General features: G+C 38.8%; 1 protein-coding gene across 2 annotated transcripts in view; it reads right to left on the bottom strand.

Moving 5' to 3' along the window:
• ctdp1 (CTD (carboxy-terminal domain, RNA polymerase II, polypeptide A) phosphatase, subunit 1) overlaps nt 1–26,322 on the bottom strand; it is a 78,488-nt gene that overhangs the window by 23,494 nt on the left and 28,672 nt on the right. The window contains exon 12 of one of the 2 annotated variants that reach the window (XM_028036360.1): nt 16,074–16,300. The exons of the other annotated variant lie outside the window; for it this stretch is intronic. Coding sequence (XP_027892161.1) covers nt 16,074–16,300 — 227 coding nt within the window. The remainder of the gene's footprint in view (nt 1–16,073; nt 16,301–26,322) is intronic. 2 annotated transcript variants of the gene reach the window in all.

Genomic DNA, 26,322 nt, shown 5'->3' with positions numbered 1-26,322 from the left:
TAAGTGTTCATTTATGTATTAAAATGTTTTTTTTTTATTAATCTGATGTAATCTAATCTTAAATGTTGTGTTTTCATCATAATTAACAGGAATGAAGACCTGATGTTATGTTTTTCATGGTTTTCCCTTAGTGCACAAAGTTCTTGAAATGTCAGTAAGTTCTCCTTAATCTGATATGTTTTTTTTGTTGTGCAGGAATACTCTTTTTTTCATACTTAAATGAAATTCAGTACTTTTCCAGAATGCGTAGGATCCCTTTGAACAGGCCAGTTCAGGACTTTTCAAGTGAGACTCGAACAAAATAGAATTCACTTTTCTTTATAATGAGAGAGAGAGAAGAGAGAGTTACTCAGACGTTTCAGACGTGAACTCTTTAGGAAACAGTGTGGATTTCATCTTTCTAATTGTGACAAATTGTCCAACATTAGCAGCGGTTTTGCACTAATGAATTCTACCTGTGAAGAAATGGAGACCGCACTGAATGCTGCTGGAAAGAATCGGGGCGGGGGTGACAAATGCATCTTGGGAAGAGGAAGAGAGCGGTTATTCTGGTTAAAGTCAGAGCAGAAATATTACTTCCACACTGAGTGCCGTTCATCAAGGTGAGCTGCATTTCTCGCCATCATCTCCGTTTTCTCACTTCCACTGCAGTTTATTTATAAACCCAACAAAGTGCAAGCGTTGCACTTCTACCCTGAGTCCTGTTACGTTACAAAGCGTACGGAGCGGGTTTTATATAGGCCACAGTCCAGCGTTTATGACACTGTTCAAACATCACAACCTAAATGATTCATGCTTCATCGAGGAGCTACAGACTGTAATGATTTAGCGGAATTGGCAGTTTAATAAAGGGATTTCTAAAACAAAGCTGACGACACCTGAAAAAAAAAATAGAAGTGGCGCTTAGTTGTTACTAAAACACTAAATACTAAAACAACAGAAAATTTAAGAGTTCCACAAATTACACTATTAATCTGTTATGCTATTTAGTATCCCAAATAAAAAAATGTTGGGGAAACATTGGCCATTGTTTTCTTGCTTTCATTTGCTGTCATCATAAGAAGACAATCAAACATCCTGTGGATAAAGTATTTAATAAACTAACACTTTTTGGACCAACAAAATGGAAAACATTCCAGCCTAAATGTTGCAAATGTGTTGCTAAAGCAGCAGTATGAAACTTTAAAAAACATCTTTTTTATACATTTCCTAAATCTAGTGATGCAAAGCTAATGCCTGTAGCACTCGTCAAGATGGCGCCGGCGCAGCTGGCTGCCTGCAGACGCAGCTCCCGTCGTGTGTGTTTGTCTGTGTATATTTGCTGTAACCGATTAAGGATCCGTGCTTGAAGAACCCATGGATCATCAGTTGGGCTTTCTACAATGGCAGGATGTGGTCCTGTCGATGTTCTCCGCGTTCTTCTGCTACTTTTTATACTCTTGGTTGCGGAGAACCTCGCCGAGCGGAGTAGCGGCATTGTTTGCTTGCGTGAACGGCTGATTGCGCTGTGTGGGCCTCTGCTGCTGCCCGGAGACGGGCCTGTGGTCCCGGAGGAGTTACGGAGGGACGACGGGGCTGCGGGTCTGGAGTTAAACGGAGGTAGAAGAGCAGACGGCGCAGGCCAGCGGTACCGGCGATTATCGTGGGGAACATGAGGTCTTTGGGAAATAGGTCAGACGAACTCACGGCGCTGGTTAGGACCCAGAAAGAGTACAGGGAGTGCAGTATCTCTGCTTCACGGAATACAGCGTGGAGGTCCCTGGATTTTCCTTGGTGCGTGGGGACAGGGACTTTTCCAAGAGTCGGAAGAAGAGGGGCGGCGGGATTGCACTTTATGTGAGTGAGAGGTGGTGTAATTCCGGTCATGTTAACGTGAAGGAACAGATTTGTAGCCCGGACATTGAACTTCTGGCTGTGGGAATGCAGCCGTGTTATTTACCGAGGGAGTTTACGTCCGCCATTTTGATCACTGTTTACATTCCCCCATCAGCTGATGCAGCGGTGGCCTGTGACGTCATCAGCTCTGCCACAGCCAAACTCCAGACTCAACACCCGGACGTTGTTATTGTGTCTTGTCTCTTGTCTTCTCTTGTCTCTACGCTGTAACTGCGAAGTAATTTCCCTGCTGGGATGAATAAAGTACTTCTATTCTATTCTGTTTAACCATTAGGATCCGTTTTCTAAAGACATTTACTCAAAGATCCTCAGTACAGTGGCAACCTAATTATATATATATAATAGTATAATAGGGTATAATATTCTGCTCTATAGAGCAGAATAAAAATATTAATAATGACCATCATTAAGAATATAATCCAAACAATATAGAAGCTAATGGCTGTAGCATTAGCTTTACTGTAACGCTTATAGCATTAGCTTTATATTAGCATTAGCTGAAACAGCTGCAACAGTCAAAATGATGCTGTACAAATGTTGCAACTGCGATAACTCATCGTTCACACTATATCTTGTACATAGAAACTGGTTTTAAAAAAGCTTTTAAATCTTAAAAAGTTTTCCTTTAAAAATCTGAATCTTCCCCCAGATTATGTTTGCTGAGCTGAACTGAAGGAGAGACATATTTGAGTGGAGGAGGAAACCAGAAACGAATGGCTCAGTGCACTCGAGAAAATGAAAAGCCACAACTTGGAGTACAATCATCTACGTGGAAAACATTATGCATCTAGACACAACTAACCCAGAACTTAAATAGTGACTTTACTGTATTTGTAACACCACTTCCAGAACACTACGTTTAGATCGACTCGCGTTAATGTAGCCACTCAGATCGATGGTCGTTAAAAGTCTTCTGCAAAGAAAAACGGGCTTCCATAATAACGTGAAACTTCCAGAGTGGCTCTCACTGACGCGGTACTTAGGATCTGCTTCCTAAAGAAATGTACTCAAAGACACAGCAGCAACCTAAGTTTACAGAGCAGAATTAAATATTAATGTTAGAATAATTAAGTTTTGTTATCATTCTTACATAAGTAGTTACCAGTTTGCTTTTCATTCATAGGTTTAGTATTCACACCCCAGAGAGGAGGAATTTGTTAAATCATGTGAAAGACAAAACTTGCTTTTTCCCTAAACCTTGAAGGTGCAGCTGCTTCTTATCCTGTGATACTCCTTAAACTTCATGTGTGTAGAATGTAGTTCTTCCTTGTTTCAGAATAGCCATTCTTTGATTTATCACTTTCCCACATTTCACTCTCGACTCCCTTCTTTTCTCCTGCTTAATAAGAAGACAGGCTCTGCTGCAGGGAGTCAGAACGCATGGTAAACACCTTGGAGAAGTGGTTTGCTGGGTCTTCTCATTCTGCAGAAGCTTGGCTGAAAACTCATAAACGTTGTCTGTGGTTCTCTTTTTATGTAGGTTTGAGAAATACCTATCGATTAATAATGGCCATTACTGGGAAATAACTTCTCCGTTATAATCCAAACAAGTTGGAAAGGAGGATGTAAAAGCTACATGAAAGACTTTGTGCTGAAACTCTTCATTGTTACGTAAGGGACAGTGAATGGCTGACGGGTTGAAATGTATTACAAATGTCTCCTCATCTGCCATCACAGGTGACATACTACAGTATGTCGGCCCAAAATATACAATAAATATAACTTTGTCAATGTTTTGCTAATGTCAAAGAGACATACCTCTTCCTGTCGTCTTCTTTGTCGTTTCTACCAGTAGTAGCAGAAACGACACTTTTGTGCGATGCGACAGAAGTGTTTCCGTCACAGTTCTGTGGAACACACTATTTTCTATACGGCCAAAAAAAATCCCCCACATTGTTCCAGCGCCAAAACTTTATCAAAAATGCTGTGTTTCCATTAAGCTCATTTATATTCATATTACCTATTTGCACAATTATATGGTCAGCAGAACATCAGCAGAAGCAAGCAAACCGCAGAGTCATTGTGCTCTTCTAAAGCAGAGAATGCATGTTTAATTATAGGAGGCCTTCAAAGAGGCTTAGCAAACATCCTGAAGGTATGTCTGTGCGTTTGTAATGATCTACAGCTGAAATTATTCACTATAATACATTCTTAACATCAGATTTACTAACAGATAAGTGCTGCAATGCTGATTCCAATACCTTCAAGCTAACATGAGAGCAGAGGCCAGGAGGTGTTAAATAAGCTTTAAAATGTAAGAAAAGTAAGCTCCTTTGAGCTTCTTATCACTCAAAGGAGTCAAAACTCATTTCATAAGACTTATCATCCACTGACACGCAGCGAGATGAAATGTTTGATGAGAGAGAAAGCACACAGATTGGAGGGCAACACACCGAGAGGGAAAACGAACTTGATTCTTTGGTCTGAGGGGTTTTTGTTTTTAAACTTCTGTGTTTCATTCATGTTTAATCAGCTTTCCGACTGTAGCGACCCTTTGAAATCAGACAATGTGTGCACCCAGAGGGAAGACATGACTTAATGCTCCGCTGCACCTCTGCAGATCTGAGCTGTGATTAACGACGCAGGACGCCATTTAACCACTAAATTATCAATTTAACGATGACTGAACTTCATCTGAGGCTTACGCCGAGGTTGCACATTCAGATGGAGAGGATTAAATGTGCTAATTATGAGGATTCACATTAACACCTAAAGCGTTATAAATTCTGGCACTGGTCTATTGATTTCAGCACAAACAGTTCAAGTGAAACTAAGAGAGAATTACCACATTGGTCTGTGTGCAAGCAAAACATAATGCTAATCCAAACACTGAAAAGTTCATACCAGCGCAGCATTAGCATTAGCAGGACTCTGGAGAACTTGACTGCAAACTAAAGGAGGCAATTCAGCCATTTACAATTGACACCAGAAGTTTACTTACAGCATATGAAAATGTTTTTTTTTTTCTTCTCACTGTCTGAAAATAATCACACAGCATTCTGGGGGATGTAGGCAGAGAAAAGGCTTTAAGTCTCCCATGGCCAGCTGAGCAAAGTTGATGTCATCAACCAACTCACTAGCTGGTTGATGACACCATCAACCAGCTAGCTTACCAACTTATTTTTTTAAGCTACCAATTAGCACAGCGCTCTAGTCTTTTGTTACCATGGCTTAAATTTTGTTAAAATGTACAAAATGGCGGTGGGGAATGAAGAGAGAAAATGAGAGGAAACAGGAAAGATCAAATTTATCATCTTAGATATAATTATCCATATGGACTGATATGAAACATTTATATCATTATGTTTTCCAGCCATTACTAGGTGTTTAAAGTGTAAAATAAATCAATCAAAAAGTTTCAGTTATGTAAGTAAAACTATAAAATTTCAATTATTTAAAATTGAGGATCATTTGCCTTTTCACTCAGTGTTCAGATCATCTTTTTTTATCAGAGTCAATGACCAACTACTTTTATTCATTGCAAAAATAATCTTTTGATGAGTCTGAGGGCTCCAGAGTGAGTTATATCCCCATACATATATATATATCCCCAGAGGACAATGTGACAAAAAAGGCCAGAACAGACAAGTTGTGCAAACCTTCAAAAACCTGATACAGCAACAACAAATAAAGCCAGCAGCCCAGGAGAACCGAGGTCCGGAAGATTTTCCAAATATTAGCTCCTCCAAAGACGAAACGCATTTCAAATTTCACTCTTTAGTGTCTGACAACCTTAATGGAAAACTTTACAACCCACTTGCCTCCGTCCGTCTCCTCCGTCCTGACGACGTTGTAATAACATGCTCACTTGAGCCAGCAAGTTTCACACTTTCATTTTCACGCGGAGAAAAACAAAATGCTCTCCGGAGGAACACGGTATGGGGAGACAAAAGGGGAGAGGCTGGGTGCATGAGTGATTCTACAACACCTAAAGAGACAGGAAATTAAAAAGCGAGGAGGATTGATAGCACATGTGTGAAAGTGCAACAAACTGATCTGAGGTTGGGACTAAAAAAAAAGGAAGATGACGGAAAAAATTCAGCAGTCAACGGAGGAAGCAATTGATGAAAAAAAAATTACAATATTTTACCATCTTACACATCTGGTTCAAATCCCATCTAGTGAACACAATCTTACCTTATTATTGGAAAACATTCATACTTCCTCATGGGGCCACATACTCAATTGCTGCAAAGCGAAAGGCCTAATCCGATAGACTGACAATCAGGCTATCTGATCGTTAGGAGCAGGGAGTGCTTAATTCCATTGAACAAGTAACTGCGCTATTTGACATGTCAAAAACAAACCCACTTAATGGAAACAAGCCAAATTTAAAAGAAAACAACTTTAGCTGTTTAGGTTAGTTTATTTTGCAAAACAGCAGGGAGAAAAATCTGGAATATTTTACATTTACACTGAAATCAGTGAAACTATATGAACATTTATTCCCTCCAGCCCTCCAAAAAAATATGAAAACAAAAATCATCTGGCTCTTTATTCCTTATTTTTAAACGGGCATATATAATGGCGTTGCCTTCCTTCAACCTTCCCTGGTCTCACGCTGACGCCAATTTTCACACTGCGCTGCTAAAAAATCAGCAGAGAAAACAACATCTTCTGAGATTGTGTGCCTGAATCCCAGGATGGGTTTTAAACGATGGGGGCAGCAGCGGCTTTGGTGAAAAACAGGATGTAATTTCAGCTGTGATAAGCAGTCAGGAGTGTTTGAAAAATGATTCACCTATAACGCCGGGCTTAAAAAAAACCCGGTGACTAGGGGCAGCTAATATTAAAATTTCCTCATCTCCTTTTAATAAAATCCAATCTGACAGGGTCCATGGAGAGAAGGGGGAAAATTATCCATCTCTCAACTAGTTGGCTCAATAAACTCCAAAAGCAGACTGGAGAACTCATGAGATTGGTCTAATTTGTGGGTGAAGTTGCAGGAGATGAGACTCTCCACTAGAAAACCCGGCCTGGCAATAGTCTGCAATGTTCTAATATCTTTTAGATAGATCTAAAATTGCAATCTACGTAATTTTAGATCCATCTTAAATTAAGTAAAACCGCAGAGTAAAAACATGAGCAATCCCATGTTTATGTTGGGGAAAAATGTGAACAAAAGACAGATTTATCCAAGACCAGTTCACTGGAGACATCTGAAAACACTAATGCCTTCAGTTGAGCTAAATGCCGAAATTAACCAAGTAAAAAAAAAAAATCTGAGTAAAACTGTCAGGATAGGATTTTGGCTCCCATGTAAGCAGCTTGGAGCCTTCAGGCTCTGCAACACCAATGTCTGAAGCTGCTGCTGCCCTCTAAAGACCTGGCATGGTGATGTTTCAAAAGCCCGGTGCCATTTAAAAGGTCTGAAAAGTAACAATCAGCAAAAAAACAAAAATGTGTGCTAAACGATCAAACATTTTTGTCTTACACCTGCATCAATCCAAATGCTCAACCAAGGTCTGTGTGTTAGCAACAGGTTGAAGGAAACCATTTATGCAACTTATGAACTTCTCCATTTTTCATCACCTTAGATCAGTCTCTCTCAAACTGTGGTCCATGCGCGCCCCCTAGTGGTTCGCGAGGTACTGCATGTAAACAACCGTTTATTTGACGTTACGTGAGCTAAAAGTAAGACGCTACATTTAGCTTACCAAAAGATTTTGGTAAGCTAAATAATGATAATGATGGAAAACTGGCTTATAGTCAGGTCACTCAAAAGAAAAGCTGCAGATACCGGTGGCAAGAAAACAATTTCAGGATATTATCAGAGGAAGCTAAGTTATAGCTTCTACAACTATAATTATAGCGATTGGATTCCTTTGAGCGGCTCTATGCGGTGAGCAGTAGGAATAGCTCCAGTTGGTAAGAACTGTTCTTGGTATTGGTCCTCAGGCTGAAAAAGTTTGAGAAACACTGCCTTACAGCCACAAACATTGATTAATTATAGTGAAAATTCATACAATAGAAAGGTATTTCTCAACAAGATCGGAGGAATTCATGTGTGAACGTTTCTCTGGGTGAGTTGGAGAACTCTTGTTTGTAGAACACTATTATGATACACATCATGCCACCAGGGAGCGGCGCTGCGCCCCACGCTGACTAACTGCATCTCAACACCTTATTTACGTAAGGATTTCTTCAGGCTGAAAGAAAGTTTTGTGTCTGCCAAAGCAACTCTACGCTATTTTATATTATGCTTCTAAATTACAAGTAGAAGTAAAGAACTAACTTCTTTTTTGATTTCCATTTGTTCTCAATCACTGAAAAGCCCAAAATCCACACTTTCAGAATCTGTAAATAACTCAAAGTAGATTTGGTCATGGTTTTGTCATGGCCAGTTAAATTACCAAACAGCACCACCGTTCTCATTAGGATGAACAAATAAGTGAGTTAAGAGAATAATATTTTCATTTTAAGTTGTATATATTGAAATGTTGCGTTATTTCCAGGGCAGTTTCCAGTTAGTTGAGTGTTTGTTAAATGCTAAATGGTCCTCAGCCTGGAAAGGTTTGAGAAACACGGCAGTAGAACAACTCTTGAATCAGCTGTAATGGAGAACATGGCAGTTATAGGCAATGTAAAAACAGGAAGATAAAAAAAGGTCACATTTAGCATATTTTGGTTTGTAAATTTAGAAACTACCCTGGTGACTTCAATTTCAACCAATGAAGCAATATTTACAGATATGCTTTTCCTCACAAGTCCCAACAACATAAACTGTGTAACAGAGCTGCAACGTTTCAACAAGCTAAGAGTAAAAAAAAAAAAAAAAAAAAAAAAGGTAAAAAGAAATCTTTGGAGAATTCTGTCCATCTAAGCAAACATGCAACACAGAATGGAAAGAGAGAAGCATCTCAACAGCTTGTGAACAAATTCAAGAAGTTGAGTGCGAACCAAATGCCTCAGCAGTCGGTGCTCGGCTCATGTGCTCTTCGATACATCAAACTAGGATGATGAAACCGAAGTGAAATGGTGGCTTCAATGAGTGCAGTTTTACTTTATATGCCCCGTAATGTGCGAGCATTCAGCCCATTTAATAAAAGTCCTGTCAGGTTTGAATGAGGGAAAAAAAAAGGAGTGTGAATATAAATGGCAGCTGAGTAAAAATTATTTTTTTTGTATCCCCTCCTTTTTAAGCAGATGGCTGAAGCCAGCTGAAAATGTAACAAACTATATGGAAACAATTTGAACTAAATATGTTTTTATGGTATCTGGCTACCAAACCTGTATCTGCCATGAAGGTTTTAAGGGAAACAAGCCAGCCATGCCCTCACTGTTACAGTTCCAACATTTGATTTGAAGAATGCCAGAGGTCTAAATGAAACCCACAATCTTAAAAACACAATGTCTTTTGATCTAAATACTCAATATTTGAACATGTTTATAACTGAATGATATAAAATCAGTTTGTTTCCTTTTCCCTATCTCAGAATTTTAGGGATTTAATGCAACAATTATAAAAAGCTTCACCTGCCAATTCCAATTTTGGCCAAAGCAGATTATTGTTTATCAGAAAAGTTGCTAAAAATAGCGACAAAAGTTGCTATGTTGGCAACAGTGGGGGTGACTATTATTAAATGCGCATGTACAGAAATGACCTGGTGGGCAGGTTTGTCAGTAAGATTTCCATTATGGCAGAGCAAAATGTGACAGTGGATTTTCTGACCTTCGTAAAGTTAGAAAAGATTGATGAATAAGAACAGTTTGACGTGTATCAGCTGATTATCAAGCTCAAAAAAAATGAAAGAAACTAAGATTTACAACACAAACTAACCATTTTGAAGGAGCTCACATTTCTTTGTAGTAAGGTATTTCCATGAAATACCTTGAAACTCAAATAATTGAAATACACTCGTATATGATTATCTGAAAATCTTGCATTGGCCTTCATTCTCAATTGTTCTGGTTTTGGTCCCCATTAGGACCAGCTGGATCATCAAAATTGACATATTTTGACCCAATATCAAACCAAAAACTTCCCAGTGTTATAATAGTTATTGGAGTAACAAAATTACATTTCTTTATGGTAAACGATTGGTAAAATAATCAAACAAACCCTTAAAATAATCAATTGTCAAAGTTGGTACAAAATCTCTCCCTGCTAAACAAAGTCTCACAGCGGAGGGAAGCAGTTTATGTTCGAAGGGTCTGAAAGGAGCCAAACTGCCAGGGTAAGAAATGATAAAATGAACAGGTAGCCATAGAGAAACAAAGTCATGAAATACTAGTCAAAATATTCTAAGCCCTATGAGAACTAATAAGCAAAGACAATGGATGGATGGGTGGAAGTTTGGCCAACCAACAATTTCACCAATGGTCATCCTAAATCTGCAACTGAATATACAGCATCACACCCAAATTAGATGTGTCATTTCTCTAAATATTTCAGTGTGAGCTTATGAAGATGAATTCATTTTGCAGCGTTTCACACATCATTAACCACAGGTGCCAATAAATGTGGAGGATTCCACATCCGCGGTTTTAAAGACACAGACAGAGCCGATATGAAGACAGGAAGTTCAAGGCAGCCCAGGCTGAGCCGGTTCAAGGTTAGTTTTGATTGGAAAAAAGTTGTACAGACTTGGCGTTTTTTGCACCGCATTTAATTACAGGAGACAGTAATGGAAGTGTTTATGCTCAAAGTACATTAGCTGTGACTCTGCCATGCATCATAGTGAATTCCTAAATGCACTCAGTGTGTTTATAAGTCATTCAGAGACTTGGCTCTAGCAGCAGCACGCAGGACAAGTGCAGGATGCACTTTAAAAGCACTTTATGCTTGACTTTAGATTATGCCTTAAATGTTTATTAGGAGAAATATAAAGTGTATTAGCAGTGAACCCACTTAAACGTTGTCACTGTTCTACAGAGGAAATGGACAACAGCTTAGTACGTGTTAATGCAAACATATTCATTCAGCGCTTTAGCGGCAGACTCTCAGGTAAAACCAGACATTGTTACTAACCAGGCTGAGCATCCTGCTCTACAAAAAGCGCACACAGGGCTGGACATTTATCTCTGTGTTCACTGTTAACTTTTTAGAGGAAATCTTACATTTCACCCACTTAAAAAGTAACCTCTGTTTAACCCAGTGAATCTGTGTTGTTTAAAGAACGGCTAAAGGGAGAATAGCTACATTGACATTATTACAGTTGTTTTTTGCTTTTCAGTAGAATGAAGAGCTTTGTTATCAGATTCAATTAAGGTTGGAGATTTCCCCTCAATTGGTCAACACAAACTACCTAAGTGCTACCAGACAGCGCCAACAACACTTTGGTGTGGAAGTTACTACAAAGAGAACCTTAGGTGTTTTTAGCATATATTGGTGCACTTCTGTTACAATTTTGCACCAATCTTTGTTGAAAAAAAAAACAACACAATTTTGCAATATTGTGATGTTTCCATTATACAAGAAATACAATTTAAATCACATGTGAATAAGTTTGTTTACGTGGTAAGTCATTTAAAAAAACATGCTGCGTCATCCTCCTCCTACCACTTTCTGTCATCTTCTTTGTCTTTTTCGGCAGAAGTGACATCGAGTTGCTGCTCATGCGACTCGTGTGATGCGGAAAAAAAGTGGTTTCATTGCAGTTTTGCAAAATTCACCAATTTCGAATCAGTCGAAAAACCACAACCTCCTAGCGCCAAAACCTACTGGGGAATGTTTGTCAGAAATCACTGTGTTTCCATTGAGCACATTTATTTCCGTAATTTCAGTTTGTGTGATTTTACGGTCAATGGAAACGCAGCTTATGAGGCGTTGAAACCTGAAGTCAGAGAAAGCATCAAATATGTAGGTGCTTTGGCTTCAGACTATTTCAGTAAACTGCTTTTTCCTGTTGAAGAGTCCCGTGATGTCTGTCAAGGAACATGATGGATCAGGTAATAATGACAGTATTACAGGATTCTTCCTCCTAAGGTACAAATCTTCTTACTTCACAGGGGAAAAAAACACTAAGAAACTGATATTTTTAGCAGTGCTAACCGCTAATATTGGACGTTACAACAGAATAAAATGTTGACTTCATAATCATATCATCCTTCCTTAAAAAAATCTAACCTTTAAACATGGATTGTGTCATTTATAGTTCTTAAAGAGAAATAGTAAGTAGGTTGAAGACTTTCTTCCACTGTAGCACTAAATTTCTCATCAATGAGACAAATTTACAAAGTGAATTTAATGCTGGCCATTAGCGTCGTTTTGCCATCAGCAGCGTAAACCGAATGCCTCCAGCGTGTTGGCGGTTAGACGGGCGGCGGTGAGAAAAGAGCAGTGGAAACCAGCGCTCCGTTTTCCCCTGCGGCTGGCCCCGGCAGAACCTGAATGGTGGCGAGAACAAAACGGAGACATTCACATCGCCGCGGTCTCTTAGCAACAGATGTGAGCTCTGTTTTGTAGCAAATAAAAGGAAGCGATCGAGCTGGGCATGGAGACCGACAGAATGGTGACCATTAGGGCCGGCTGGAGGACTGAGGCAGAAAGGAGCCGAATGTGGATGCATGGAGAGACGTTCAACTGACTGACGGCTCACTGGACACCGGGACGACGGGACAGCTCCGTGTGTCAGAGTCCACTTAAATTAGCGACTTCTGGGAGTTTCTTTTGCCTCTAGTTTAAGTTCAAAATTCTGTTTAGCCAGCAGGAAACAAAGTACTTTTTGGCATTCAATGAGACTGTCAGATGAGAGTTTAAGTGTTTTATTTGACAATAATATAATGAAGACATGACACTGGCCAGCAATGGTATGCAAGCCTTTTGCAATAATCAATTAATCAAATAATAAATTAAAATGATCATGACAATTTCTAATCCGGCAATTAATATTTTTTGAAGGGCAAGTTTGTTTACAGAGACCTCATAATACATTTTGTTTATGGTTTCGGTTATGTGTTGTTTGGTTTATTCCGTTTGGTTTATTGTTTTTGGTGGTTGTTTTTATTTTGGATATTAAATGTTCTACATAACAGTGAACTTTGTTAATCTTAGAGTGAACTCGCATATTCCACAATCAATACATTTCTTGAAAATGGTCTCAAAATGACAATATTATTGTTTATTGCAATAATTATTGGGACAATTTATCGTCCAGCAAAACTTATTAACGTGACGGGCTTCTATTTAGATTGAAAGTAAATCATTATAATCTAACTTCAGCTGGTGTTTATTGACAGCTGAATTTATATTGCGTAATCCAAACCTTAGAACAATTTTGGAAAGTTATTGTCTAAACATCAAGTTTCTACAATCAGAACATTACAGGCTTAGCGGGGGGTTTAGCTCTGGTTCATATGATGAGCCCATGACACCGGTGTATTTCTATACAGAACCCAAACACCCACCCGCCAATTTGTGTCTGCGCCGCTATCCCCAAATCAGATCCACACCTCTCCCCCGGTGTGTCAGGGCATTTAATCAAGAGCTGCTCCTCTCTGTCTCCGAGCAGTCCAGAGGCGGACTTCCAGAGAGTTCAAATAGCATGTAAGCAACACTGTGGACGGTGCATCTCAGGCCCGACTCATTAGCCACAGCCAAAGGTGCCAGACCAGGTGATGGATGGTGTGACATGTCTGAACTACCTTGGATACTGAACCACAGCTAGCAGACAGAGTTCTCAGTGTCAATGTGAAGAAAGAAAGACAGAATCACTAAAGTCTGTCATTTAAGAAAAGCCAAGGACTCTTATTGAGCTACAGTGATGATGGAGAGTGAACGAATTACTAATTAGCTAAGGTCCTACTTCAACTGCCTGTAGTCACATTGAACCTGCATGAAATGCCATAAACTGCTTGTGTGTTGGAAGGGGAATCAATTTCACATCAGTTCAAAAGGCTAATAGAAAGACTGACATGTAAACAAAGGATATATCTATATGTTTTAGATTGTCACGGTTATTTTAAAATAATTTTTCCTATTAATTACAGTTTCTATTTATTTAAGTTGATGAAATTTCAGTTTTTGTTATTTTGTTAGTTTAAGTTAATCATAATAAGGTTCACTTTACACCTGATTGTGTCAACTGCAGGGGATGGAGAGTATGCAGTTAGTCAGTGCAGGTTTTTCTTAACATTTTGGTAAAAATCTTTAATTTATAAAATCCAATATTCCTTCCATCTTCAAAGTTAATTTAATCAAACAGACATCAGAACAACAAATGGAGAGACTACATCCAGGAAAGAAGTATCACAATTAGACATGGGCACAATTAGACGTGTTGCTTAAGTTTTTAAAAAGTTCACAATGTTTCTAGGTTATAAAGACCTATTAATGAATGTTGCTGTATAGTGTGAAACAATGAAATTACATCTATTGCCTAGTTTTTTACATTTTGATTTATATCCGGGGGTGAAGACAATCTTTTCAAGCCGCTTAAGTTTCCAAGAGACACAATTAGGTGTTTAAAAAATAGTATTATCTTAAAACTAGATCTAATTCAACTACTCATCTGGTGATGTAAAAAAAAAAACATAAACAACAATTTCCTCAGGAATTATTATTATTATTATTATAAAAGGATAAATTTATGTGTCCTCATAAATTTGTCCTCAGAACTATATTTTGTCTTCACGAACAGATGAGGACAAGACAGAGCCGACTCACGTACACCCTTCTGTGTATTTTTTATGACAATATTTGGTTATTGCTGATGTAATTTTGAGAACAGCCAATACAAACAATAGGGGGAAAATTAATCAAATTTGGTTCAATAAGTACACATAGTTACCTTTAACAAGCTAGACTGGATCATTTTCATTTTTATCATGGTAAAATACAAGCTGATCATTCAGTGAGAATATAAAACTGGCCCAAGATTGTTCAAGAAGTTTCAATATCTCCTGGTGTGACATTTTGCTACACCCCTAAAAAAACATAAAACGGGCAAACTCCTACCCCTCTAGTCAAAGTTACAGCAGTACAGCTTTACAAAAACCATCCAGTGCTGTCCGTCACCGAGGAGTTTTTAAATTTAAGAGAAAAGATCTCTCTCTTGCTCAGAACGCAGCAGAGACAGCGAAAATCATCTGCTGTGGCAGACTGACGGCCCGGCCTGTCCTTCAGCAACAGGAGATTCTCATAATTATGTTCTGAAATCTTCAAATGCCTGCTGTCTGTTTAGAATTTGTCTCCATGGCAACGGACCAGACCGTCTGGCTGCGGCACAGACACGCTGATGAAGTGGTGCGTTATGATAATTGTCACTTACCGAGACGATGGACCTGGAAACATGCAGCCGATTTGGAAGGTGGGCACACAATGAGCCATGTTTTACCTCCCTGCCCACCGCCCAGCGGGGGGTCTGTGGTGAGCGTCAACATCAGCTACAACAGTGTGTGACCGGAAGCTACTGATTGATTTTATTCCCGAGTTTCTGCAGGTTTCGCCAACTCAAATTTAATACTATTAAAACCTTTTAAAAAAATAATTAGGAATGAAATTTAAGACCTGTACCACGACAGAAATATACAAAAGAAAATCGCATATCTGTGACAGACTGGCGACCTGTCCAGGGTGACCCCGCCTCTCACCTGGAATTTTAGCTGGAGACAGGCACCAGCACCCCTCCTGACCCCACTAGGGACAAAGGTACACAGAAAATGGATGGATGGATGGATAGATGAAAATTGCATATTTTATACAGTGGAAGTGCAAAGCTTCTTTGCATAGAGTGGATGTAGCATCATACGGGTCGGCAACAGAGGTGAGGTAAAGGCAAAGACAAACCAACTGGCAATAAATTTACACTTATCACTGATGGGAGCAAAAAAGCTAGCTAGCTATAAGGGTTTATTGGAAGTCAGTTAGCGGTAGCTCAACCACTTCCACGTCACAGAAACTAATGAAGATGTCTGCGTGTGACTTGGTCTTTTACCTGGCAGACAAGTCCCACGGAAAAAATAAACTATATAGTATATTCTAGGTTAAATAGTCCAGCCACAACAAAATTTAAGACCTGTGATTAACATATTTAAGACAACCTTACATATTTTCTCATGAATTTAATACATTTTAAGGCCTTAGCTTTAAATACATGAATTTAAGACTTTTTAAGGATGCCTGGACACCCTCCATTTTATCTATGAACATGTTTTACTGGATAACAACTGTTGGTTTAAGACACTATAAGATCCAGTTTGGCGAGGACAACTGGCGCATAACATTTGTTCCTCACCTTGGGACATTCTCTGACAAACTGGAGTCACTGGGAGGTGTGGTCTGAAGTCTTTCCTCCACTCCGTCTGGCTTAGAGGGGGGCCCTGATGTTGTCAACTCTCCAGCTTCTGGCTGCTGCTGCTGTTGCTCCTCCTCCTCTTCCTCAGCAATATCCTCGTTGCCCGGCTTCTCCTTCCCTCGACCCTCGCTCTCGTTGTCGCTCTCCTCTCCTAAAATATCGTCCACCTGAATTGGGTTTGGTTTTGGATGGGGAGCTTTTGTTTAGTTTGGGTTTTTTCGCAGACCTTAGTAATACCACCATTAACACATTGAACACAAATCTCGACTGTCTTCTGTTTTCTACAACCCCGATGTAACTAAATAACTCAACTAGTCTGAGATGTGTCTTGTGAACTTCTTGAAGTTCGGGGACCCACGATACTGTGGCTGAAACAGGTGTGTCATTTCTTTTTGGAATGATGCTCGTCATATATCCAGTAAATCAACAGTACAAAAGGTGTGTGTAGGTTATTTGGCAGGATTAACGAGAGCAAAGAACATATACATTGGACCACCACTTATGGGCGGTTCAGAATTTGTGTATTTGTCTGTGGAACGCAACTCCAAACTCCAAAAAAACTTTTTCCATTCACCTAATTTTTCGTAGGGCACATCTGAAATACATTGAAGGAAAATCCAGCTTGGAAAGCTGAGAAACTTCAACACAACATGTTGGCTGGCGTTTGCAAAGTGGCCAATCCAGGACAGCATTGTATTTTCAGCGGAAAATCTGCTGATGCTAGCTTCTGTGGTTGTGCCAAGATGGTTTCCACTGTGTGTATTAATGCATATTAAGGTATATTTGGTATTTGAACTATTAAACTAGGCACTTATAGTCATCTTTTAGAAGGGTCTCAAACGATTGCGGATTACAGCTATAAATAGGCGGCGGTGGACTCTTTTGCTTCGTGCATTGTGTCAGGACAAAAGAAACATCTGTGATACTTTTAGGGCCAGGGCCTTAACTTTGAGGGTTTTTTTATGCAATTAATTGCATTTTATATATACAGGCCTGTCACGATAGCAAATTTTGCTGAACGATTAATTGTCTCAAACATTATTGCAATAAACGATAATATTGTTTGAAAACATTTTTACACTGATTTAATGGAAATGATGTAATAATGCATGCGATTTCCTGCCAAAGATAGATACACTTTATTTTCAAAAGAATATTTAACACTGGAAATGATAAACAAAATAAACAAAACAACCAAAAACAAAGATAAAATAGATTCTCAGTCTCCATTAACAAAAAACGCACTTGAAAAAAAACTAAACACCATAAAGTCAAAGTGGAAATAAATATTGCATTCAATCAAAAGAGTGCAGATTATGAAGTCTGTGTACTATGTTGCCCTTCAGTAATAATTAGATTTAAATAGAGAAAATGGGCACATCCGACTACCTGATGCAATAGTTCACACTACATGATTTTTTGCTCCTATTTTTCCCCTTACAACAATCTTAGAACGTTGGTCTTTCTAAAATTGTGGTGTGTTACGGTAGATCGTCGTTGCCGCTCTGATCCAAATCAGGGTTTTCCCCCACTGGGAGTTTAACGCAACCTGTTGAATGTGACAGGTAGCCAATCAGAAAGCATGGATTCTCCTCCGTGTTTTCTGAGGGGAAATTACGTCGGGGAATCCCAAACAGCTGACACGGCGCAACCCGAAGTCCAGCGGACATCGGAGATAATATGTGGAAACAACGTTAATGTTTATTCAACATGCAAAGAATATAGAAATGACAAGGGGAGGAGTTGGAGCAAAATTGCTACCGCAGTTGATAAACCCGGTAACTTTTCAGCTGTTCTTTGTTAACGTGACGTAAATAGGTTCTAATGATTTTCATTCAGTAGAACTGACACTAGCTACATGCATTGCAAGTAGATTGTAGTAAAGCATTGATTAATGCACGGTTTTAAAATTAGTTAACTGAACTTGTAGCCATTATTTTGTGCCCATTGTTGGACACGAACCCGATCGAACGGTTATACCTAGGATTTCTGTCGGCTAATGTGTGGTCTCAGGTTTTAAAAATGGGCCGACAATCGGCCGACAGCTTGAAGATCGTGTAGTGTGCGCTGGGCTTTACACTAAGAAAATGAGAAAGGGGGGAGTCTATGGAGAGCACCGGAGTTGAGCCTTTTTTCATTCAGTGTCATTAACAGAAAGAGAAAAGGGCCGGATGAGACGATAATGCCGATAATTAAAATAACGTCGATAGTTTTAATTTATCTTGCGATTAATTGATTTATCGTTTATCGCGACAGGCCTATATATACATACATATATATATATATATATATATATATATATATATATATATATATATATATATATATATATATAACATTTTACTTTGGGTGCTCTGACTCTTGTACTTTAAGTTGCTCAGTAGCTGTGTTTCCATTACACATGCGTGCAAAAATGTATCGATATCCCACTAATGTTGAAAAAGCACAACTTCACTATTGTGTTTCCATTAATTAAGAAATGAAATTAAAATCGCACATGGAAAAATTTGTTAATGCTTTAAGACATTCAAAAACATGACCATTCAACTACTTCCTGTTGTCTTCTTCATGGTTTGCGCCAATGGCAACATGAAGAAGACATCACAGGAGTCATGTGACTCTTGTGATGCGAAAAAAGCTTCCATTGCAGTTTCCAAAAAACAGAACAAAAAAAACTCCTAATCCTACTGCAAAAACTGTTTATAGAAGAAAAAAAACATGTTTTTTTCAAAATTGGCTTGTTTCCATTGAGCAAATTTTTCCCACCGAAATGTTCAACTGAAATGCAGCTGGAGATGGTTGAGGTCTGAACAAAGAGAAAACTAAGACTGAAAAATAAACATGTTGTTTTGAAGAGAGCAGCAGATTAATAGCCCATAATATTTATTTAGGCAATGTAGGAACACTCTGAAATTAATTCTTTTTTTAAGGTCTTTTGGGGTATCACTCTTCCGACTCTGATGAAGACACAGATGGCGTTGAGAAATTTGTACAACAAAAGCTTAAAAGTGATCAGTGAGCACCAGCCCCTTCTGTATTTACCAGATTAGAGTTTTAATCTAGAGTTTAAAAGCTTCTGCTGTTCTTTGTAAAGCATTTGTGAATAGCAATTTTGAGATGTGCTACAAATGATCAATTTTGTGCCCTTTCTAATGCAACACTCCCCATTTATCTTGGCTTTGGACAAACTCCAACAGTGAACTGGCATCTAGTCCTTAAGTATTCAGGTTCTTTGAGGATAAAACCCAAATTTAAATGCAACAAAAAAAAATCTATTAAGCTGATAGTCCACGCATTCAGAAAAGATCTCGTTTTTCTCTTACATGTACCTTCAAGACAACATAATTAACTACACAGCCGGTGAAGCACGCTCTGTCTGTGGTTACTAGTCTTTAAAAACAAATTAATCTATTAATCTCCACAAACAATGAAGCAAACCTCCAGCAGAATTATTTGTCCTTGCTACCATCAAAGGCCAAACACAAGAGAAACTAAAACTTGTTAAAGGAAAGTATGTCATGCCCTCAAAGCAGCTTGAAGGCAGGCTTTTCATCTTGAGACTGAAAGCTCTAATGTCAGGAGTGATTCCAGGACACACAAGCTACTTTAGGCCCACGATTGTGGCAGAGATCTTTTTTTAAACTACCCGGCGGCTCACTGAGTCTATCTACAGGTGGAGAGCAAAGTTAGATGGAACTGATATTTGTTTGCGGTCAGAAGGTCCATCACTGCCTTTGAGTTTGAGCCAAGAAGTTTTGCGATTCAGACGAGGCTGAACGGCTGTTTTCTGACTCAATCGGGTCTTTGTTTTCGATATTTCCTCGAATGCCTTACAGCCGGAAAATTTTACATGAGAAACGCAAGTTCACCCAACCAGATTGGTGACGACCCTGTATCGGCTGACTAGCGACGTGTGTAGCAATTAAAGACCATCTGTGTGGCAAATGACCAGGGGATTTAAGGCAAAGAGCACACAGACACCACATCACATAATTGGCAAATTCTAATTCCGAAAGTAAATTTGCTTAATAGAAACACGGCGATTTTGTAAAGAAAAAAAAAAGTTTTTTCCATGAAACGTTTTTGTGCTAGGATAAGTTGTTTTTTCCCGCCATATTAGCGTATTTTGCAAAACTGTGACTGGAACACTTGTTTTTGTATCATGAGTCAAAAGATCAACAACCAGATGCTACTATTGGAAGAAAAGACAAAGGCGACGACAGAAAGTGGTGGACGATGATTGTGCGGCATGTTTTTTTTTTAATGACTTATCGTGTGAGTAAACTTATTTACGTGTGATTTTAATTGCGCTTCTGATTTAATGGGAACACCACAACAGTGAAATTGTGTGGGCCTTTTTCGACATTAGCGGAATATTTTGCGCACATTTGTAATGGAAACACAGTGACACACCAGATCAGAGGACTTTTGGTCAAACGCCACGAATGTGTTTATCCCCTTATGGGTTTCTGGACACTTATTTTATGCAAAACACTCTGCTATGCTACACTCTAAGCCTCTTTTAGTTCTATGATGTAGACTTGATTCGTTTTTGAAGGACTAGCTTTCCTTTTGTTAGGAGAAATCTGTCCAGCAAAGCTTTTCATAAGACGTCACCGCATGTCTGTGATGAAGAAGATTTCGGCCTTGGAAATGTATATAAAGTCAAGTGACTCTACTTTGTGATTTTGTTTCCATGTCTTATGACTTTCATTTTTATTAAGCCTTCACTACCCAGATAAAAACTCATTGAGAACAAAACCTCTTCACCAAAGGTGACCTGGCCAAGACAGACAGCAGTAGACACCATCATAGACAAGATATAACAAAAAGATTAGAAATATATAAAACACAATTAATTTGGCAGTAAAGAGCAGTAGTTCAGACAGTAATAAACTTAGAAAAACAGTAGCAATTTAAGACACAAGCACTGTTGACAGAATATCCATTGTCGTTTTTTTTTTCTCGTTTTATTTTGCGTAAAGCCTTCAGTGAAAATTGTTCTGACTGTTTTTGTTCAGCTTGCAAGGCGTTCCAAGAAAAGGAACAGAGAAGCTCAAAACCGCAATTTAAGGTCTGGTATAAAGTATTCTCAGTTCTCAATCTAAGTCAAGACGCCTTAAAGGTCTAACATTTCAGTTCAATCTTGTGAAGCCAGTGTCCTCTCATCTCGTGAATTCATCGCCCATCTGTGTGTGCCTAGACTGATTCTTGATAGGTAACGTAAAGCAGGGCAGACATGAAACAGCGTCAAAATGTGATAGAAGCAGATCCACCAAACACTCACCTAAAATCTTTGCAAACCCGGTGTTTAAAACTTATGCATGAAATTCAGCTGGAGGTGGAAACTGTGGCAGGCAGAGATTCATCTACTGGAGAAGTAGATGACAGTCAATTACTTTGGAATGTAAGCCGGCAATTAGGAATAGCTGGAACAGTCAGAGGAGTGAGCGGCTGTTGCCCAGAGCAAAAGCGTTCGGAGCTGAGCGCGGGCCAACTTGAAGGAAATTACTGGCCAACGCTGAACTTTGAATAACTTTCTGTTCTTCTGTGTTACTTTTCCACTTAATATCTTTTGATATCGCTGGCCAGGCTGTAGTCTGGTGAAATTAATGTAGTTTAGAAGCTTTCCCATTCGACGTGAGTGAGTCGTGATAAAGTAATAACCTATGTAGGCACGCAGCTAAGCTACATTATTAATTAACGAGTTTTATAATTCAGGCGCAAATTCTGAGAATGCTATGCAACAATGGGAAAGTGTTGTCATTTTGTTTTGCCGTTAGCTCACACTGACTGAGGCGGAAAAAGAGAAGCGGTAAAAAAAAAAAATTAGGGCGACATTTCTACCAAACTGATTCATCTCACCTGCGACCAAAACAAGTTGCATGTAATCTGAAGGTGATTTTAATAGCCGAGGTCTGACTATTAATGAAAACACGAGTGTTTCTGTAAATCACGGTGGCCAACGGGAGGCAGGAATGATAAATCTGGATTAATGTCCTGCGGCAGAACAGATGAGGCAGGAAATCTCAGCAAGAGCCTCTTTCTAAATCTAATTAGCATTTATTGTTCAAACTCCTGACTCCTGCTTTTGTACATAATGCTTTTACAGTTCCATGAAAATGTTTAAAACCTCTTGAACTTCTCCAGCATTTATCAAACGTCAAAGCACAAACCTTGGTGTACATTACTGGGATTTCTTGGGATAAAAAAAAACAAAAAACAAAAAGTGGTGCATAATTGTAGCTGCTTTTCCATTACAAATGTGTGCAAAGATTATTTTGATATTCAGTGAAAGTCGAAAAGTCACAATGAGTGCCGTATTGTGGAAATGGTAGTCGGTTATTTTACAGAAGATCTGTGGATTCAACATGTCTGAATGAGAAAACTCGACTTCAGATGAACTGTGCGATGCCGTGAGACCTGTGGTGAAGAAAGCCGTGCGTTGTTCAAGAACGCCAATGCCTACAACTAAACACGTAGAATACAAACTCGCAGGATGGGGGGAAAACTGTTTCCATTGCAGTTTTGTGGAATACACAAATTTCAACCACCTGATCCTACCGCAAAAACTTAAGCAAAGATCATGAGTTACCATCGTTAAGCCAATTTGTTTGAGATTCCAATTTGCGCCAATTTATGGACAATGAAAACGCAACTAGTTAGGTGGAATCTCATCAATCTTTTGAAGTATCGGATTAGAAAAAGTAGAGGGAAACGTCAAAATTCTAAATAATTTCCGCAAGTTCGCACACACAAAACAAAAAATCCACTAACGGGGAAATGGAAACATTTGCAGAGTAAGTCCTGACTTGACTAATTTTCCCATGCACTGGTGTGTCAATGTCATACCAGAGGCATGAAACTCTGGAAAATTTCTACATCCATACCTCCAGGTTGTTGGAGGCTGTGGTTTTTTTTGTTTTTTTTTCCTGATGTGTGCGGTCCATGCTAGTTCTCTTCTCCCTGTTTGTTACAGCCATGGTATAGCGTCAAAATCTGACGAAACTATGCAGGAGGTAGGCCCAAAGACAACCCAAAGTGGGAGTAAAAGGACTTTGTTTCGACGGAGCAAAAAGGTTGCTTGAGATCCTGATGGGAAAGGAAATGAGCTTAAATCCACCTGAGCTGCTCTGTAAGCTCACAGGCCAAATCCACGTCCTAATGGAAGGCCGCTCCGCCGGGAACAATCCCAGCTCCGATTCACATTTTCTCTCCCCCCGCTTCCTCCTACGTGCAGAAAAAGCTCCTGCGCTCAAACGTGGAGAACGCTCCAATTCTGTTTCAGAATGAGACTTCTTAAGATGATGTGCAAACAGGATACCGGCTTTTTTTCTTCTTCTTCTTTCTCTCTCCAACACCAACTCAGTAAAAGAAGAGCCACACTTGCAGCTGAGGGTGAGCTGAGGCCAGTTACATAAGGATGAAATAATATAAAAATAAAATAAAATAAGAAGGAGAAAGATAGAGAGCACAGCCTTGGGTGAAAAATCAGATTCCAGAGAGTTCTTAGATAAGTAAAAACTGCTTAGTTTGAAAATGTTTCTGAACAAATTACAGCTAATTAGAAGGGTTGCTAATTTCTCTGAACTGGGAATAGAATCAGGAAAAAGAATTAGCAGAGGATAGCAGGTGTCTACCTGGCAGTAAACATCCCTCTGGGGGGATTAACTTGATGTTGTGAGTCTTGGAAGGATGTTACATCTCGTCTACATGGCATCTCTTTATATAAGTCAGCCTTGCGCTGCTTTTCAAATATGGTGTAAAGCTCGAGCAACCACATGAGGCAACGGCTTCTTCCTCTGTGAGGTTTTTGTTTTCATTTAATTTTTACAATTTCCTCCAAAAGTAACCAATTTCCCCAAGAGTTTATCTTACTTCTAGGAATGAGCAGCAGTGCCTCAGAGGAGAGGCAATGAGAAGAAGCAGATGGAGATTTAATAATAATAATAATAATAATAATAATAATAATAATAATAATAATTAGACCCGTCACGATAGCAAATTTTGCTGAACGATTAATTGTCTCAAAAATTATTGCGATAAACGATAATATTGTTTGAAGACCTTTTTACACTGATTTAATGAAAATGATGTAATAATGCATGCGATTTCTTGCCAAAGATAGATACACTTTATTTTCAAAAGAACACTTAACACTGTTCTAACACTGATAAACAAAATAAACAAAACAACCAGAAACAAAAATAAAATAGATTCTCAGTCTCCATTAACAAAAAACGCACTTGAAAAAAAAACTAAACAACATAAAGCCAAAGTGGAAATAAGTACTGCATTGCAGATTATGAAGTCTGTATATTATATTACCCTTAAGTAATAATTAGATTTAAATAGAGAAGACGGGCACATCCGACTACCTGATGCAATAGTTCACACTACATGAATTTTTTGCTCCTATTTTTCCCCTTATTACTATCTTAGAACGTTGGTCTTTCTAAGATTGTGTGGTGTGTTACGGTAGATCGTCATTGCCCTCCGATCTAAATCAGGGGTTTTCCCCGACTGGGAGCCTTAACCAGCCTGTTGAATGTGACAGGTAGCCAATCAGAAAGCGCAGATTCCCTCCTTGCTTTCTGAGGGGAAATTACATCGGGGAATCCCAAACAGCTGACACGGCAACCCGAAGTCCAGCGGACATTGGAGATGATACGTGGAAACAACGTTAATGTTTATTCAACATGCAAAGAATATAGAAATAACAAGGGGAGGAGTTGGAGCGAAATTGCTACAGCAGTTGATAAACCCAGTAACTTTTAAGCTGTTCTTCGTTAACGTGACATAAATAGGTTCTAATAATTTTCATTCAGTCAGGACTTTATGCTAACACTAGCTACATGCATTGCAGGTAGATTGTAGTAAAGCAGGGTCAGTGGAGAGCACCAGAGTTGAGCCTTTTTTCATTCAGTGTCATTAACAGAAAGAGGAAAAGGTCGGAAGAGACGATAATGCCGATAATTAAAATGACGTCGATAGTTTTAATTTATTGTACGATTAATTGATTTATCGTTTATCGCGACAGGCCTACTAATAATAAAAAAGGACATTATTTAAGAATCTGAATCTCAAGCAAAATTTACAAAGCTGAACACTCACAGGCCACTTTATCACCTGTACAACTGTTCTTTCTTGCGCAAGAATTAGCCAAAAACATGTTGGCAACTTAATTCATTTAGAGGTTTGCTTTTATACTTGAACTGTCTGTTGATGGGGTGTTTTCAGAAAATAAGCCCTCATAGGCGGATAGCGGTACAGGTGAACCTGTTCTGCAAGAGCATCTTCTGAATCGTCCATTTTGAGTGAAAGGTGGTGCGCACGATCCGCGCCGAATTACAAAAATTTGTTGAAGCACGACCAAGTCCCGTAACACTGAGACGGGCAAACCGGGGTGGAGAACGGCGCAAATGCTGATCCATTTAGCTGATCAGTACGTCAATCTTAAAGCTAGCTTTAGGCGTTAAGATGCGCCAATACGACTTGCTTAAGTTCAAACCGAGCATCTGAACTGAGCGGAAAGCATAACTTTGAATGTGACGGGGTTCTTGGTTCCACAAAGTCCGGTCTGAGTTAGGCCTGTCACAATAACAAATTTTGCTGGACAATAAATTGTTCCAGAAGTTACCATTATATTCTTAAGTATCATAACAGTAATCGCAAAGTAATAATGAAAGAACACATTCTAAAACATCAGTAAACTTAAAATCTTTAGTGGACATTTAACAGTGGAACTAAAAGACATTTTAAATATCCAAAATAAATAAATAAAAAACATCAAATAAAATGAATTTTGAAGTCTTTGTAAACAAAATTGTCCTTCATAAAAAAGGGCTAGTTGTGACCAAAGCACCAAACTGAAGACTTCTTTCGTCCAGTTTTTGGTAGAAAGAGAGAGAAAAAGACACACAATAAATCATGCCAATGGAAATTACTGAGTCTGTTTTAATTTATCATGCAATTAATTGATTTATTTTTTATTGTGACATCCCTAGTCTGAGTGTTTCAGAAACTCACCGAAAAGTGTTGCCGTTAGCTCGATCTCATAGCTTTTAGTTACGGTGAAAAGACTAGTTAAAAAAAAAAACAGCTATCAAATATTTGAGTTTGATTGGTGGAATTCTTTTCAATTTGGACCAAATGGACTAATTCTCATAATATTTCCACAAGAAATTCA

The sequence above is a fragment of the Xiphophorus couchianus genome, chromosome 13, assembly GCF_001444195.1.
Source record: "Xiphophorus couchianus chromosome 13, X_couchianus-1.0, whole genome shotgun sequence".
In the NCBI taxonomy this organism is placed as follows: Eukaryota; Metazoa; Chordata; class Actinopteri; order Cyprinodontiformes; family Poeciliidae; genus Xiphophorus; species Xiphophorus couchianus.
The sequence above is the reverse complement of the archived record's forward strand: the minus strand, read 5'-3'. Positions and strand labels throughout refer to the sequence as shown.